We start from the raw sequence: 16,602 nt of genomic DNA, 5'->3' as shown, positions 1-16,602 counted from the left end.
CCAAAGTTTCTAGCTCCTGGCTTGGCGTAGCCCAGTCCCAGGTGTTGTAGTCATTTTGGGAGTGGACCAGCAGATGGAAGACCTCTGTCTTTCCTTCTCTCTGCGACTCTACCTTTCAAATACATAAAATAAATATTCAAAAAATTAATTAATCTGGGGGCCAGCACTGTGGCATAGAGGTTAAAGCTGCTGCCTGCAGTGCCAGCATCCCATTTGAACACTGGTTCGAGTCCTGGCTATTCCACTTCCAATCCAGGTCTCTGCTACAGCCTTGGAAAGCATTGGAAGATGGACCAAGTGCTTGGGTTCCTGCACACCCGTGGGAGACACAGAAGAAGCTCCAGGCTCCTGGCTTTGGATTATCACAGCTCCAGCCATTGTGGATTTTTGGAGAGTGAAGCAGCAGATGGAAGACCTCTCTCTGTCTCTCCCTCTCTGTAACTTTGCTTTACAAATTAAAATAATAAAAAAAAAAGAATCTAAATGAAATGTCAAGTGGAATATAAATGAAGAGAGGATTACAGTTTTGATTATCTTTTTTTCTTCAGAACTTTTATAATTTTCAAGGGCCATCTAAACATGTAACTGTTGTAACATTATAATTGGGGGTCTTATTATCCAAAAGCTAACTATAATTTTAATCTGGTCTTAAATTCATTCTACTGTAAATTTTTATTAATTTCTCACCCTAAATTTTGGAAAAACGTAAGTATGAAAACCATGAAGATTAAATATTTTCTTAAAAATATAAAAACAGGGGCAGCACTGTGGCACAGTGGGTTAAGTCTATGCCTGTGTTGCCAGCATGCCATAAGGGCGCCGGTTCTAGTCCCAGCTGCTCCTTTTTCCATCCAGCTCTCTGCAATGGCCTGGGAAAGCAGGAGAAGATGTCCCAGGTGCTTGGGCCCCTTCACCTCCATAGGAGACTCAAAAGAAGCTCCTGGCTCCTGGCTTCAGATTGGCACAACTCTATCTGTTGCAGCCATTTGGGGAGTGAACCAGAGAATGGAAGACTTTCTCTCTCTCTCTCTCTCTCTCTCTCTCTCTCTCTCTCTCTCTGCCTCTGCCTTTTTGTAACTCTGCCTTTCAAATAAATAAATAAATCTTAAAAGAAAGAAAATATAAAAACAATACACAGGCAGGCGCCGCGGCTCAATAGGCTAATCCTCCACCTGCAGTGCCGGCACACCTGGTTCTGGTTCTGGTCGGGGCGCCGGATTGTGTCCCGGTTGCCCCTCTTCCAGGCCAGCTCTCTGCTATGGCCGGGGAAGGCAGTGGAGGATGGCCCAAGTGCTTGGGCCCTGCACCCCATGGGAGACCAGGAGAAGCACCTGGCTCCTGGCTTCGGATCAGCGTGATGCGCCGGCTGCAGCGCGCCAGCTGCGATGGCCATTGGAGGGTGAACCAACGGCAAAAGGAAGACCTTTCTCTCTCTCTCTCTCTCATTGTCCATTCTTCCTGTCAAAAAAAAAAAAAATACACAAAAAAAATTTTCTTGAAATTTGGAGCTAATTTTTGTTCCAAAAGGAATGGTAGGATCTAAGCTATTAAATATTTAAAGTTCAGTAGATATAAAAAAAGAGTTAATCACATATACTGATATTTTACAAAGATAAAAATATCATTCTGGACACAATATCCATACAAAATGTGTAGTTAGAAAATAAGGAGCAATGCATAAAACAAATTCACGACTACAGCTGTCTGGATGTATCATAAAAAGAAAAGGCAATCTATTATTAAATGTTAAGAACAGATCTGTTGAGGATACCTGGCAATACTTCAAGAGATACCGAAATGTTAGTGGAACATTGAAATTATGTTAAACATGACACTAATTGGTATCCATCTCCCTGTCATTTAGTATTTTAATAGTATATGCTCATATGATAATTAGATTTATCATGATTAAAATATGTTTTAGTTGCAATTTTAACGTTGTATGGCAGAAAACACAATTCACGTATCTCTAAATAATGCCATAAGTGGAAATATGGTGTGTTTGTGAGAAGGAATCAATTGTCCCTGATAGATGTTAGGAAACATTAAAGCCCATAAGAATGGAAAAAAGTGTGAGTGGTTCACTTTAAAAATGGACGAATCTCTGTTGGTTAATTTCATGGAGAACTTCTATTTCAGTGCAATTTTATGTGGGCAATTTTGCAGGTTCTTGCTGCCCACCATCCTTTCCCAAAAACTCAAATTCATAAATTGAAAGAAGCTACACTTCAATGAGTGATGGATGTGTACAGAAGAAGACTTTATATATGCTGAGAAAAACAGCAAAAGAACTGACACAATATCAGTAAAGTAAAATATTGTTAACACACATATCTCTGACCTGAAAACTGCAGATTAATCGAAGGGTTTATACATGCCAACCTTTATCTCTCTGAAATGCAGCTATTCTATTTGCCTTATAATGCTAAAGTGTAGAACCTGCTGCCCTCCCAATGAGCAGACATTGGAAAATAAAAATAGTTACTCTAATATACAAAAAAGCAACATAATTGAATCGAATATTCTAATTATAGTGATATAGTTTGAGATTATACCTATTTTACTATTTAAAAGGCTAATAGTTTATCATTCAAAAAACTACTAAGTAGATACATATTTTTCTAGTTATACATTAAGTACTGTAGTACATCTACATTAATGATATAGTTCAATAAAGAAAATATATGTTAAGCACCTAGACTTACCAGTGCAAATAAATATTAAATGGTAAATAAATCAGAATTCAACATAAACTGATTATATGTAAGTATGTATTTAAGTAATATAATTACTATTCATGCCATTCACTAATATAATTGTTAAATATTATTAATTTGAATATAATACATAAGTAGGTGATTTTATTAATGTTATGAAATTATGACTGATATTTTATTACTAACTTCCCATTTCTTATTCAAAGAATTTATTAATATACTAGATTCTCAGGGTCACAGAAAATGCATGATAATTACAATAAAATTCCCAATTCTGATGTTAATGTGATATGAAAACAAATAGAACAAATTCAATGTATTTCATAGATACAACTCTAAGAATGCAATAATACTTCCTCCCTCCCTCTCTCTTCCTTCCTTCCATCCTTTCTGAAATGTTGCAGTGAGAATGCCATTGTAAGTACAAGTTTTCTTCACTCCTCTTATACAATATCCTGCTCAAGTATCAGTTGGGATTTTCAAAAAAGTACAAAATCTTCATCAGTGTTAAAGTACAGACACGTGGTGGACCTTGGTAAAGAGGAAAGTTCAGTCAGCTTGTCAGAATTTCTGAAGAATTCCTGAAAGTCAAAGAATAGATGAAGATAGGCGAATGGATAAAGTAGAAACACGGAAATTGGGTCTCAGAAAGGCTCAGGAAATGGAAACTTGAATGTGGAAGCTGTTTTTTTCCATTAAAGCTCTAGAAATGGGGCCATCATTGTGATGTAGGGGGTAAAACCATGGCCTGGGATGCTAGCATCTCCTGTTGGTGCCTGTTCAAGACTGGCTGCTCCACTTCCAATCCAGCTCCCTGCTAATGCACCTGGGAAAGCAGTGGAAGATGGTCCAAGGGCCTGGGTCCCTGTACCCATGTGGGAGACCCTGAAGAAGCTCCTGGCTTCTGGCTTCTGGCTTTGGTCTGGCCCAGCTTTGGTTGTTGTGACTATCTGGAGAGTGAACCAGTAGATGGAAGTTTCTCCCTCTCTCTCTCTGTGTGTGTGTGTATGTGTGTGTGTATCTTATTCTATGACTCTGTTTTTCAAACAAATAAAATAAATTTTAAAAAGTGAAGCTCTGGAGATGCTTTCCTCTGTTAGTTACAAAGATTGATAATGATAAAGAGAATGTACAATGGCATTAATTAAATGTCTACTCCAGATCAACTGCAACTCTTTCAACTGCAACTTAAATACTGTGCATTGGGAAGAAAGAAGCTGACAGGTTGTTCATTCCTAAAACTGCTGTGTCCCAGATCTGGCAGTTGTGGCCATTTGGGGACAGCATCATCACATAGAAGATTCTCTCTCTCTCTCTCTCTCTCTCTCTCTCTCTCTCTCTCTCTCTTTCTCTCTCGCTGTTTCTCTCTGTCACTCTGCCTTTCAAATAAATGAATCCTTAAAAATGCCTCATGAAGTAATATATTACTGAGAGTTGGAACCCAGGTACTGAGGTGGAAATAGTATGTGGGAAGATTTTTTTTTAATCCCAATGTTCACACCGCAGCCCCTTCTCTGTAAAGAAAATATCTCTTTTCAGGCAGTGTTTATCTATATGAATAAACATTCATCTGCCTTGCAAAATGCTAGAATAATGAAAACCTGCATCAATCCACAATTTCACAAATTAGAAAGATTCTTTGCTGTAATGGTATTTGGCAAAGCTCCCAGAAGGGATTATATGATACTGGTGAAATATGAAGTTCAGAAAGAAGGTTATTTAAATAATTGTAAAGATTCTGTGGATAACAGGATGCTTTCAACAGATAGCATAATCATGTCATATCAGTTGTGACAATGGCTTTGAGATGCTCCTCTGAAGGTGTAAAGATACCACCACCAATATAGCTCTGTGGCTTCCAGATAACACACCCTCAGGCTTTCCCTCCTACTGAAAGCTCCATAGACTGTTCCAACTGAAAGAGTCTTGATTAATCTTTGAATCAATTATATACACTTGAAATGAATGTAAGTCCCTCAGTCTACTGTGATACACTTTGACACAAGCTTCTTTTCAATACCATGTACGGTTAAGCTAATGTTTCCAGACCATATTACATGGTAGCTCAAGACTGTCTCAGATAATAGGGATAGGCCAAAAAGGCAAGGCTTTGTTTCAACAAGAACACAGCATTTAAATATACATTTTATGATAGCATAACATATAGAGTATTTTATATTTCATTTATATTAATTGTAGAAAAATATTCTACTTTTGAAAAAGTATCAGAAAGTACCTATGCGATTGTTAGTTCCTTCAGAGCCATCTTGTTTGTTTTTATTTTGGATTGTTATTACATTGTATTTTATTATCTTTTGTTTGTGTATCTAATGCACTTTTCCACGACTGCATTTAATGATACCTGAATACAGAGAATATAATTCTCATTTTACTCCCAAAGTACCTTGTTCAAAGTGGATACAATATATTTCATTCATTTTACATTTTACTTCATTGAAAGCCTAAAATCAATAAGCTCTATTTCTCCAGTGGATATATCAGACTCTTGATGTAAATATCACAGACATTCCTGAGATTTCTAATAGCATATAACTGAGTATCCAAGTTTAAACTTGAACTACCTTTCAGTTACCAATGGCTGGTGTATTACTGTAGGCCTTCTTCGGTATGTTTTACCTTTTTCATAAAGGATCTTAGATATTCATGAAAATAGTTGATATAAATATAATTGAATCATATTCTTACTTGGTGATAATTTTAATGTAGAAACTCCCTAGCATGATCACTCAAACTTAAAACAGATAGGCTCCACCTGGATTAATATTAAGATTGTAATTTGTCTATGTCCCACATCTGACTTCGGTTGATACATGGTGTTGAAAAGAAGCTTGTCAAGATTGTATTGCCAAGATTGTAAAAAACGACATTAGTTTCGCACAGGCCTTATGTTAATCTGATACTAGTAACCATGTATTCCCCCCATCCCAGGAACTATGTATTCCCCCTCCACTCCTTGTGGCTTTTGCCTTTATAAACTCTGTTGTTTTGAGCTTCAGATCGAGAGTTCTTTGGGATACGAGCCCACTCTCCACTGCCTATCCCTGGCAATAAAGGACTCCACTCCAAAGTTTATCGGTGTGTGGTTCTCCTCTATCAGCATTCACTCAGGCACAAAACCATCCTGATTGTTGCCATACACAATTCAGAGAAGAAAAGAAAAGAAATTTATATATAAAGCTACTCATACTTGTGAGGCTATTACAGAAAGTGTGGAGAAGGAAGGAGGGAGAAACATGCAGAGAGGAGGGGAGGTGTGAGTGGGGAGGGATAATAATCACAACAAAACAAAGCCGTGTAATGGCAACATGCTGCCCATCTCTGGGTTTAAGTTGCACATATGCTTGTCTTGACTGGGACAAAAGGAAAATGCGGATTCCACAAAACACTTACGTAGGAGATATGAGCCAACAGCAAGGAGAGCTGTCTGTTCTTCATAAAAGTATATTCTGATTTACCTCAATACAGAACGGTATGCCAGAACACTGAGCCAGGTATGAAATGAGCTATGATTACTGATGGAGATTTTCCACACAAAGTGTCATTAGTATTGAAAACTCAAAAAGCACATAGTTGAACAAAGAAAAAATACTATGGAACTTCAGATAATTGCAAAAATATATATATTTGGCACTGGGGTTGTCAATTATAATACGTAAATTGAACTGCTGCTTATTTCATGTAGTAGTTCAAAGCTTTCATTTAATTTTTATTTCTTATTTTTTGCATCTTTAGTATTTTTCATCCTGGGCTTGATGCTAAATTTTAAAACCTAAGCATTCTTGCCATCCAACCCCTCCCCCACCAATGCTCTGCTTTTCAAATACATAATTAAACCTTAAAATGAATAAAACCTTAACAAATATATTCTTTAAGTTTCCTAAATTTACTGGAAGAGTCTCTAGATGGGAAAGTCCACAGTGAGTATTTGGAGAATGAATGACCGAGTACCAGCGCACATTTAAACCTGCCACTCCTGAGTCTCAGCTCCCCTGAATACGTCTGCCATTGAAAATGTGCTTGAGAGTGCCTGATCCCGAACCCAAAGCCAGCTGAAGGTCTACACTAGCTACTTTTTGGTCCTTAGATAATATAACTATAAAATATACATAATATATTCTTAGAATGAAATTAGGGAATCTATGGGAGATTGTATAATGCCTGGCTCTTAATGTTAATTATTCTTATTATAAAAATTTCCAATTAGAATTTCTGTAAGTAATGTTTTATAGGGAGAGGTTATACATAGGTGAATGTGGGAAATGATGAAATGGAAAATCCAGACTAGATGCTTGGCTTTGACTAAGGGAAAATAGCAGAAATTCTTCATTTTTCACTTTAAAAATTAAGCAATGGATACTAAAGTTGACATCATTGCAGCTGGAGTTGTGGTGTAGTAGGCTAAGCCTCCGCCTGTGGTGCCAGCATCCCATATAGGCGCCAGTTCATGTCACAGCTGCTCCACTTCCAATCCAGCTCTCTACTATGGCCTGGGAAAGCAGTGGAAGATGGCCCAAGTGCTTGGGCGCCTTCACCTGTGTGGGAGATCCAGAAGCTCCTGGCTCTTGGCTTTGAATTTTCCTGGCTCCAGCTACTGTCATTTGGGGAGTGAACTAGCAGATGGAAGATCTCTCTCTCTCTCTCTCTTTTTTCTCTCTCTCTCGCTCTTTCTCACTCACTCTCTGTAGCTCTACTTCTCAAATAAATAAATAAAATCTTTAAAAAGGACAATTGAGGCCGGCACCGCGGCTCACAAGGCTAATCCTCTGCCTTGCGGCGCCGGCACACCGGGTTCTAGTCCCGGTCGGGGCACCGATCCTATCCCGCTTGCCCCTCTTCCAGGCCAGCTCTCTGCTGTGGCCAGGGAGTGCAGTGGAGGATGGCCCAAGTGCTTGGGCCCTGCACCCCATGGGAGACCAGGAGAAGCACCTGGCTCCTGCCATCGGATCAGCACGGTGCGCCGGTCGCAGTGTGCCAACAGTGGCGGCCATTGGAGGATGAACCAACAGCAAAGGAAGACCTTTCTGTCTGTCTCTCTCTCTCACTGTCCACTCTGCCTGTCAAAAAAAAAAAAAAAAAAAGGACAATTGGCATCATTGCCCTCTGATTCCTTGTCTATTCAGGGTTTGTGATATGTTCTATGGATAAGCTAAAATGCTGAAGAGTTGAGAGTTACAGGCAGATTATACAATGCAAATTTTCAAATTTGTACTCAAGTTTGTACTCAAGCAATGTGATCTGCTTTCTTGAAATATTGTGGGAATATGAAAGCAAAATATGCTAGTATTTAGTATTTGGAATATAGCATGAAAAGTTAAATATAATTTAAAAGGATGGCAATGTACTATGAATAAACTAATGAAAAATCAGGTGTGATTACTGGTCGAGATTTTTCACAAAGTATCGTTAGTACTGAAAACTCAAAAAGCACAAAAGAAGAGGAGGAGGGAAGAGCACTTCGTCATATAATTTATAAAGTTGGTTAATGTGGAAAACTCCACAACTCATTATATATACAGTACAGTAAGCTTATAACCTACCTACCCGTACAAAGATGTTGCATACATGTCTCATTTATATGAACTTTTGGAACAAATTTGCTCAGAAAGCATTGATAGGAACTAGCAATATAAAGATTTTTGGTGTTTATTTTGGAGGATTAAATGCCCACCTTACTGCACCAAAAGTGACACATGTTTAAGTCCTGGATCCTTCACTTACCAAGTCCGTTCTTGTGAAAACTGCTGAACTTGTATATACACAATTGCTCTGAACTTAAATGAAATCATGCTTGTAAAACACTCATAAGAACACTGGATCATTCAGTAAGTCTTAAATGCTACTTCAGTTTGTTATAACTGATACTATAAAAAGAATCAGCAATCATCCAATATTAAGTGTACTACGATCAGTGGAATACATGTTATTACATAAACTTGATGTGATATAAATTAAGGTAGATATCTGTACAACATGGAAAAGAGAGTAGGGGAATATGCAAACATAAAGTCTAAAAAAGAATTTTATAGCTTTGAAGTCCAAACACAGTTGGATTCTAACATTAAAGAGGGACATGTGTCTCTAAAAGTAGTTAATTTTGTGGGCCACAAATGGTTAGAAGTCCACACAAATAGTTACAAATGCAAACACAAAATAGAATTAAATAAAATCTTAATATTTTAGGTACAAAGAATCTATTACTTGTGAAAATTTTCAGAGCACAAGAACCACTCTTTATAAGAAACATCCAATACAGGAAATTTGGGAAATACAAATACACTGTTCCTGTTTGTCAGTGCTAGGTTCTCCACTTTCTCTGTAACTGTATTCATCATTAGTCACGTTGCCTCAAGCATTTCTGTTATTCTAAGCAAATACTGCATGAATATTCAAAATAGTACTTCTAAGTAAATTGCTTTATGAAATACTAGTGATATTTTAATATTACCGAGGCCTTGTTTTTTAGCTTTTTTTCTCTAGTCGTCTTTGCTTTTCTGTTGCTGGTAAAATAATGCAAGGTTCCATATTCCATCAAAGCTGCAAAAACAAAAATGAAACAAACAGAAACAAAGAGATCCATCGCAGTCACATAAGAAACCTTTGGTAAAGATTTCCTGGCGATTGTACTCAGGGTTGTCATGGTCAGAACTGTAGTGATACCTAAGAAGAGAGAGAGAAAAAAACAAATACACTACTCTTGTTCTTCCAGCAGATTAGGCATTATTGTGTGCATATGTAAACAACTGAAACAAAATGATATGGTTTCTAGACCCATAAGAAAGAACCACCGGTTACTACAGCTACATTATGCTCAATGTGTTCTTTGTATCTGTGAGAATTTTAATTATTTTCAATACTGTGGATTGCAAATTGATTCCCAATATCAACCCTTCACAGTAATAACATAATAAATTTTAGCTGACGCATAGTTGTGCGGAAGAAATACTTTTGTTAGCTTCCTTCCCTGCAGGTGTCTGTGCCCATACGCAGACACCCAAGGGGAACTAAGAGCATAAGCAATGTCGAACAGATGCCATTAAAGAGAGGTGGTGGCCTTCTTTCCCTCCTCCTCATTACTTTCTGCTAGAATCCAAAGCCAGAACACTAACCACCATGTTAGACCATTAGACAATCCTGGGAATCAAAGTCACCCACATGAGAGCAGAAAGATAGAAGACTGAATCCTTCATACTGCATTTTTCCGTATACAGTTGGACTACCAATCTCCAGACTTCAACTGGGGAAATGAATATTCTTCCTCCAACCGAAGCAATAGTAATTTGATGTTTTCTGTCATACACAGTTGATTAACGAAAATTAATAAATTCTTATCTGATGTCTTGATCTATGTTTTTTAACTCAAAACTCAAGTAAAGACTACAGGCATAGCAGAATAGAAATCTATATTTTTAAGAATTCAGCATCTATATTCAGGACATGCCCCAGAGCCATATCTCTTTGCATCCTTGGACATGTCTGCATGTCTTCACCAGTGACCAGTGATTCTTAGCAGTGTTCTTAGGTAGAGTGAGTCCTAGTTGTACATGCTGCATTTCTTCTAACCTCGATGGACTCAGTTCCCATTTGTTTTACCACTACAATGGCCACATGAGTATAATCGTTTATTCTCAAAAAAGTACTAAATACAATGCAAAATGCTTTCAAATTTTTCTAAAATCTGTACATCAACACCTATTATGAACAAATAAGTGAATAAAAAAGCCCTGCAGCAGCAGGGTCTCTGTGGTGTGGTGAAGCACTAGCCACCTCTTGCCACCAGGTCTCCACTGCAATCTTCCCTAACCATTCCTTTCACACGCCCTCACCTCGGCACTGACAAAAGTTAAAGATGACATGGATGTGATGGATTTGGGATTGTAGAAGCGAAGTCTCTGACTCTACCACCTCCAGCTTTGTCATCTTCTAGAACTTTCTTAACTCCTCTCTGCCTGTCATTATACAACTGACATAGGAATATCTTGCTTGATTCCTGAGATGAATAGATACAAAAGGTATTTAATTTACTTATTTGTTCTGAATGTGGATACTTCGGTTATTGATACTAACACTTTAAAGCTATATTTTTCCTGTAAGTAGCACTTAGCTACAGTATACAGATATTCGTAACAGGAGTCTTTAAAAAGTTGATAGAAAACAAGTATTAGGAAAAACTATGCATGCATTTCCAAAAAAAACTGCATTAAAATAAGCATATATTTTAATTCTACTTTTTCACAAACCCTCCTATGTTATCTTATGTATGTTCTTATCAAAATTCAATTTGAAATATTGTTTAACTTCCCTTTAATTCTTTTTTGACCCAAGGGTTATCTGAAAGGTCTTTTTCTTAATTTCCAAATTTGTCATTATTAGTTAAGTCACTTTTCTTAACTTTTAATGGATTTCAGTTTTTCCTAGAAATACACTCTGAAAAATCTTAGTCTTTTGATTTATTGAGATCTTGGTTAATTTTTATTTTATTGAGATCTTGGTTAATACTCTCCATGAAGGTACAAATATTTTGTATTCTGAAGTTAGGTGTAGAGTTCTATAGTCATCATGTAAGTCAAGAAGTTGGTCATTTCATAAGCTTTTCTACATTTTTAAATGATTTTTATGCAGTTTTAACAATAAAAGAAGAAGGAGTATTAAAATCCTCAATTATGGTTGCAGGGTTGTTACTTCTCCCATTATTGCTGTTTCAAATATTTTAAAATAAGCATATATGTACATATATATATTAGAGGCTTCATATTTAGTAAATAATGAATAATTTTATTGAATGCATGTCTCTCTAAATTTTCTCAGTCTGCACACTTTTTTAAAAAAAGTGAATTACAGTATTTCCACAGTTATACAAAAATATATTTCCAAAGATATTCCTTCCACAATTATATTCCATTATTACATTGAAAATCTTGAAAAAATATGTGGTTTTATTTTATTATTAATACTTGTGTTAAATTTTATCTTAGGAACATGATATTATATTTGTTTTTTATGTGGAAACAAAAACTACAGTAGAACTTGGTTTTCGGTTACCTTTTCAAGTTAGTAGTTATTGTCACTGATTAGTTTGAGAAGAGCAGAGTCAATTTCAGGAAAATATCTTAGGTCCACAATAACAGGAAAACATTTGGGATGTTTAGAGAATCACAAAACATCTCAAAAAACATAATTCTTTTCTCTATCGCTTCTCCTGCTTAAAATCCTACAATAGACTCCCAGCACTTTTGGAATAAAATTCAATGTCCTTAAAATGACTCAGTAAGAGTGACATGATCTGACAACTGGCCACTTACTCAATCTCTTTTCTAATTTTTTCAATCAGCTTAACTACAACATTATCTTAACATCAGGGATAGCCTAGCAGATAGTCTCTCTTAAGAACCTGTGGTTCTCCCTGTTTGGAGTACCTTTCTACAAAATATCCACCAGCTCTTTAGATACTTAAGATCACTGCTCAAAAGTCGTCTCTGGAGAGATCTATGCATATGCAGTAACAAACACCATAAACATCTACCCACTCTCCTCTAACCACTCGTACCATTTCCTCTTCATTGCCTTTATCACACTAAAATTTTAGTAGCTGCTTTAATATTTGCACATCTCATGATTTCCCCACTAAAAAAATTTTAATACCATGAACATTTCTTAATGTTGGTTCACTTGTTAACACTGCAGCACCAAGAACAGTGCTTGTTCTATAGGAAATATCTGACAAATGTTTGTTAAAATATACTTTAAAATTCTTGATTGTCTAACTATGTAGTATCTGAGATTGTAAGATATCTTCCAGGGTTTTCCTCAAGATTTATTTACTTATTTGAAAAGCAGTTCGAGAGAGAGAGAGAGAGAGAGAGAGAGAGAGAGAATCTTACAGTAAAATCTTGCTGTGCTTATCTTTGTGATGGGATATGCTAATATTGAAAAAGATGAATTCAAGCAAAGAAACAATTTCACAATTTTATGACACTCTAGCAAATAGCTTTCTACAAACCCAATGACAGAAATAATGCATTCAAATTTTCTTTGGGGAAAAATATGCAAATGAAAATAAGAATAAATAAAATATTTAAGTTATACTCACAGCAGCAAACCTAAAGCCCAAAGTAATTCATGTGCCTTGAACATAAAATAATTTAAAATATTTTCAAGAAAAAATTCTGAAGTATTAGTAGATTTTGTGCATGAGTTATATTAATATTTCCATTTAGTCTCCCAAAGAAACTATATTTCCAAGTATAGAGTTACATGCCTCATGTTTGATCTTTGTTATTACGTGATCTGGATTTCACTACATTTATTAAATGGAATTATTTACCATCTATCACAGAAACTACATAAAAACCTCCTTGTAGTTGAAAATAGAAATGATCTCAGCTTCCTTCATTTTTATAAGATGCAATTATCAGCAGTGTGACTTGTGTCTTACATTGATTTTAAGGATGAATCAGTTGATTAACAAGTTTTCTTTGTATATCAACATAAGAATGCAGATTATAATTTGTTAAACAAATGTGCATTAATTAGCCACTTATTTTCTTATATGATTTGATTACTGCAATAGATCACTAGAGAAAGAGAGCAAAAATCTATTATATCAAACATGAATTATAAATTAACCTTTTAATCAATAGGATTGTACGAGCAATTCTCAAATATTCACAGGCCAATTATATATTTTATAGATAACAAAACCTATGAGCAGGGCTGGTGCTCTGGCGTGGTGGGTAAAGCTGCCACCTGCAGTGCTAGCATCCCATATGGGCACTGGTTCAAGTCCCAGCTGCTCTACTTCCTATCTAGTTCCCTGATAATGTTCCTGGGAAAGCAGCAAAAGATGGCCCAAGTCCTTGGGCCCCTGCACCCACGTGGGAGACCTGGAAGAAACTCCTGGGTTCTGGCTTCGGATCAGCCCAGCTCCGGCCATTGCAACCATTTGGGGAATGAACCAGTGGATGGAAGATTCTCTCTCTCTCTCTCTGCCTCTCTGTAACTCTGCATTTCAAATAAATAAAACAAATCTTTAAACATGAAATCCCATGGAGCTTCTTATTCTTTCCAATTACCAGTCCTTTAGAAAAGTTGACTGTTCATTTGCAAAGTTATGAGTCAGGATTGCAAAGCCATGCAAACAGACACTAGTAAATTAATGCTGATTATGAGTGATTTAGCTAAAGCAAAAAGTAAAGTATTGATTAAAAGATATTGAAAATTTTGGGACCATCTTTGTGTCATAGCGGGTTAAGCTGCCACCTGCGATGCTGGCATCCGTATGAGTGCCAGTGCCAATCCCAGCTGCTCTGCTTCTCATTCAGTTCCCTGTTAATGCACCTGGGAAGGCAGCAGAAGATGGTCCAAATACTTGGGAACCTACTACTCAAAGGAGAGACACAGCTGGAGTTCCTGGCACTTGGCTTCAGCCTATCCCAGCCTTCATGTTCATGGCCATTTGGAGAGTGAACCAGCAGGCGGAAAACCTTTTTCTGTCTGTCTCCTCTTCACATCTCCCCCCAACCTCCATAACCCTGCTTGTCAAATGAATAATAAAATAAATCTCAAACAAATAAAAAGAAAATATTGATCCAAATACAATTCAGAGACTATGTTGATTTTAACGTATTAATTCTCACTGTGCACCTAGGCTTCCCTTGATCTGTGTTAGCAGGAGAAATAAGAAATTTTCTAAAATGTCAATTTCTTTATAATTATATTTTCTCATTATTTTTTATATATTCATTTCAAAACGGTATTGTACTAACGTACCTGTCCATTTTTATCTGATTGCAGCCTAGGGAAATAACTCTAGTAAGGGTGACTACAAACTTTGACCACAGTAAAATGCATTTAAATATCCTCTAATACTATAGCATAGCATTGCATATCATACCCAGTGATGTTCTTGCAGGTACTGCATCTTTATTGATCCAAAAAGACACCCAAGAAAGAACAACTGTCAGAATACACGGAATGTAGGTCTGAATAGTGAAATATCCCATCCGCCTGCTCAGGTCAAAAAAAATTGTCATGATAACATAATCCCCTAGAAGAAAAAAACATATGTTTTATTCTGGTTATAAAATATACAAAAACATATGCTACTATCATTCATTGCTTCCTTGTTTTGTCTTACCAGAGATTGTGTGTGAGATTTCAGTTGAGTTCCGTAACCCTACAAATGCAAATTGATATAATCGCCAGTATTTAGGATCAGCCACTTCCACAGAGGGTTTTTTCCACTTATACTCAATTTCATTTTTAGGATATCCATCTAGAAAAGAAATTAAAATAAAAAGTGTCTAGCTAGAAAGTTTCATTATAAGGCACAAAAAATATAGAAGGCCCTGCATAAACTATATATCCATAATATAAAGGATAATCATATCACAATTATTTTACCTTGATAGGCTGATTTCAGAGGCAACTTTATTTTAGCCTGTAGTGACTGTATGTGTATTGGGGGTAGAGGACACTACTTCATGTGACCCCAAGTGTCTAGTCTTTTATAACCCAGCCTCATGTACAGATTATGTTTTATTAGGCTTCTACCCCACAAGGCTGTCAAAGCCACATGTAGAAGTTACCATTTTGCAAATATTCTGAGGTCATAATTGGCTGCAAATCTGATTTGCAGGCTTTTAACTTTTTTTTTTTTTTTTTTACAGGCAGAGTGGATAGTGAGAGAGAGACAGAGAGAAAGGTCTTCCTTTTTGTCGTTGGTTCACCCTCCAATGGCCGCTGTGGCCAGCACATCTCATTGATCCAAAGCCAGGAGCCAGGTGCTTTTCTTGGTCTCCCATGCGGGTGCAGGGCCCAAGCACTTGGGCCATCCTCCACTGCATTCCCGGGCCATAGCAAAGAGCTGGCCTGGTAGAGGGGCAACCGGGATAGAATCTGGCACCCCAACCGAGACTAGAACCCAGTGTGCCGGAGCCGCAAGGTGGAGGATTAGCCTGTTAAGCCACGGCGCCGGCCCACTTTTAACTTTTTATGTGAAATTTTGTGGTTGAAAATTCCTTCTTGTTTGTGATCATTTATCTTTCTCTGAGAGTATTTTAGTAGCAAAACATAAAGATTGCTCTATTATATTAGGGAAGCTGAACTCACTAGTCAACTTAAGAAATTTCCAAAATAAGGTATCAAGTTGAACTAAGATCTCTTTTCTGCAACAGAACTAGTTAGTTATCTGTGTTGACCTATTTAAGAATCTGTTTTCCCTCTCTTTTTTCTCCATCATTTTTCTTTTACTCTCTAGATCTCTACCCACCTAGCTTACTCATAGTTCTTATTCCTTGCAACCATAGAGGCTGTAGTCATCATTTATAGGAGAGTCAGAACAACAAACACAGCTAGTTAAATATGTAGCCATTGTGAATCTCATGTTACTGACTTATTGAGAGTGCAACAAAATCTTGCATACATATTTTGTGAAACAGGCTTAATTCTCTACCGTACTCTTACAGAATACCAGAAAAATTAACAATGATTGTCACAGGTACTCAAATGTACTCACAAAGCAGATTATAAGAATGTCACAAGACTTAAGAGTGGCAGTCAGAAGTATAGTAACTGCTACTTTATCCTGTTTTCATATCATCTATTCTTCCAGGTTTCCTATTAATTAATTTTTGTAATTTGTTTTATTCTTTGATATGTTAATTTTAAAACTCCTAACACAGTGATATATAAGATATTAATATAAAATAATATTTTAGTGCTGGTGTTGTGTCATTGTGTCTAAAGCTATCCCTGCAATGCCAGAAACCCATATGGGAATGGGTTTGAGTTCCAGTTGTTTCACTCCCCATCCAACTCCCTGCAGGTCGCCTGGGAAAAACAGCGGAGGATGGGCCAAGTCCTTGGG

The 16,602-nt window shown here is 36.8% G+C and overlaps 1 protein-coding gene across 2 annotated transcripts in view; it reads right to left on the bottom strand.

The window, feature by feature from the left end:
- Window positions 1-16,602, bottom strand: part of GABRG1 (gamma-aminobutyric acid type A receptor subunit gamma1) — a 79,557-nt gene that overhangs the window by 2,534 nt on the left and 60,421 nt on the right. Inside the window, exons 6-8 of one of the 2 annotated variants that reach the window (XM_062213024.1) lie at window positions 14,872-15,009; window positions 14,629-14,781; window positions 9,184-9,395 (exon numbers count right to left, since the gene is read on the bottom strand). In XM_062213024.1, coding sequence (XP_062069008.1) covers window positions 9,184-9,395; window positions 14,629-14,781; window positions 14,872-15,009 — 503 coding nt within the window. The remainder of the gene's footprint in view (window positions 1-9,183; window positions 9,396-14,628; window positions 14,782-14,871; window positions 15,010-16,602) is intronic. The other variant, XM_062213025.1, reaches the window with a different exon arrangement.

This window comes from Lepus europaeus, chromosome 16, assembly GCF_033115175.1.
Source record: "Lepus europaeus isolate LE1 chromosome 16, mLepTim1.pri, whole genome shotgun sequence".
In the NCBI taxonomy this organism is placed as follows: domain Eukaryota; kingdom Metazoa; phylum Chordata; class Mammalia; order Lagomorpha; family Leporidae; genus Lepus; species Lepus europaeus.
Note: the sequence above shows the minus strand (reverse complement) of the source record. Positions and strands in the feature narration are given on the sequence as shown.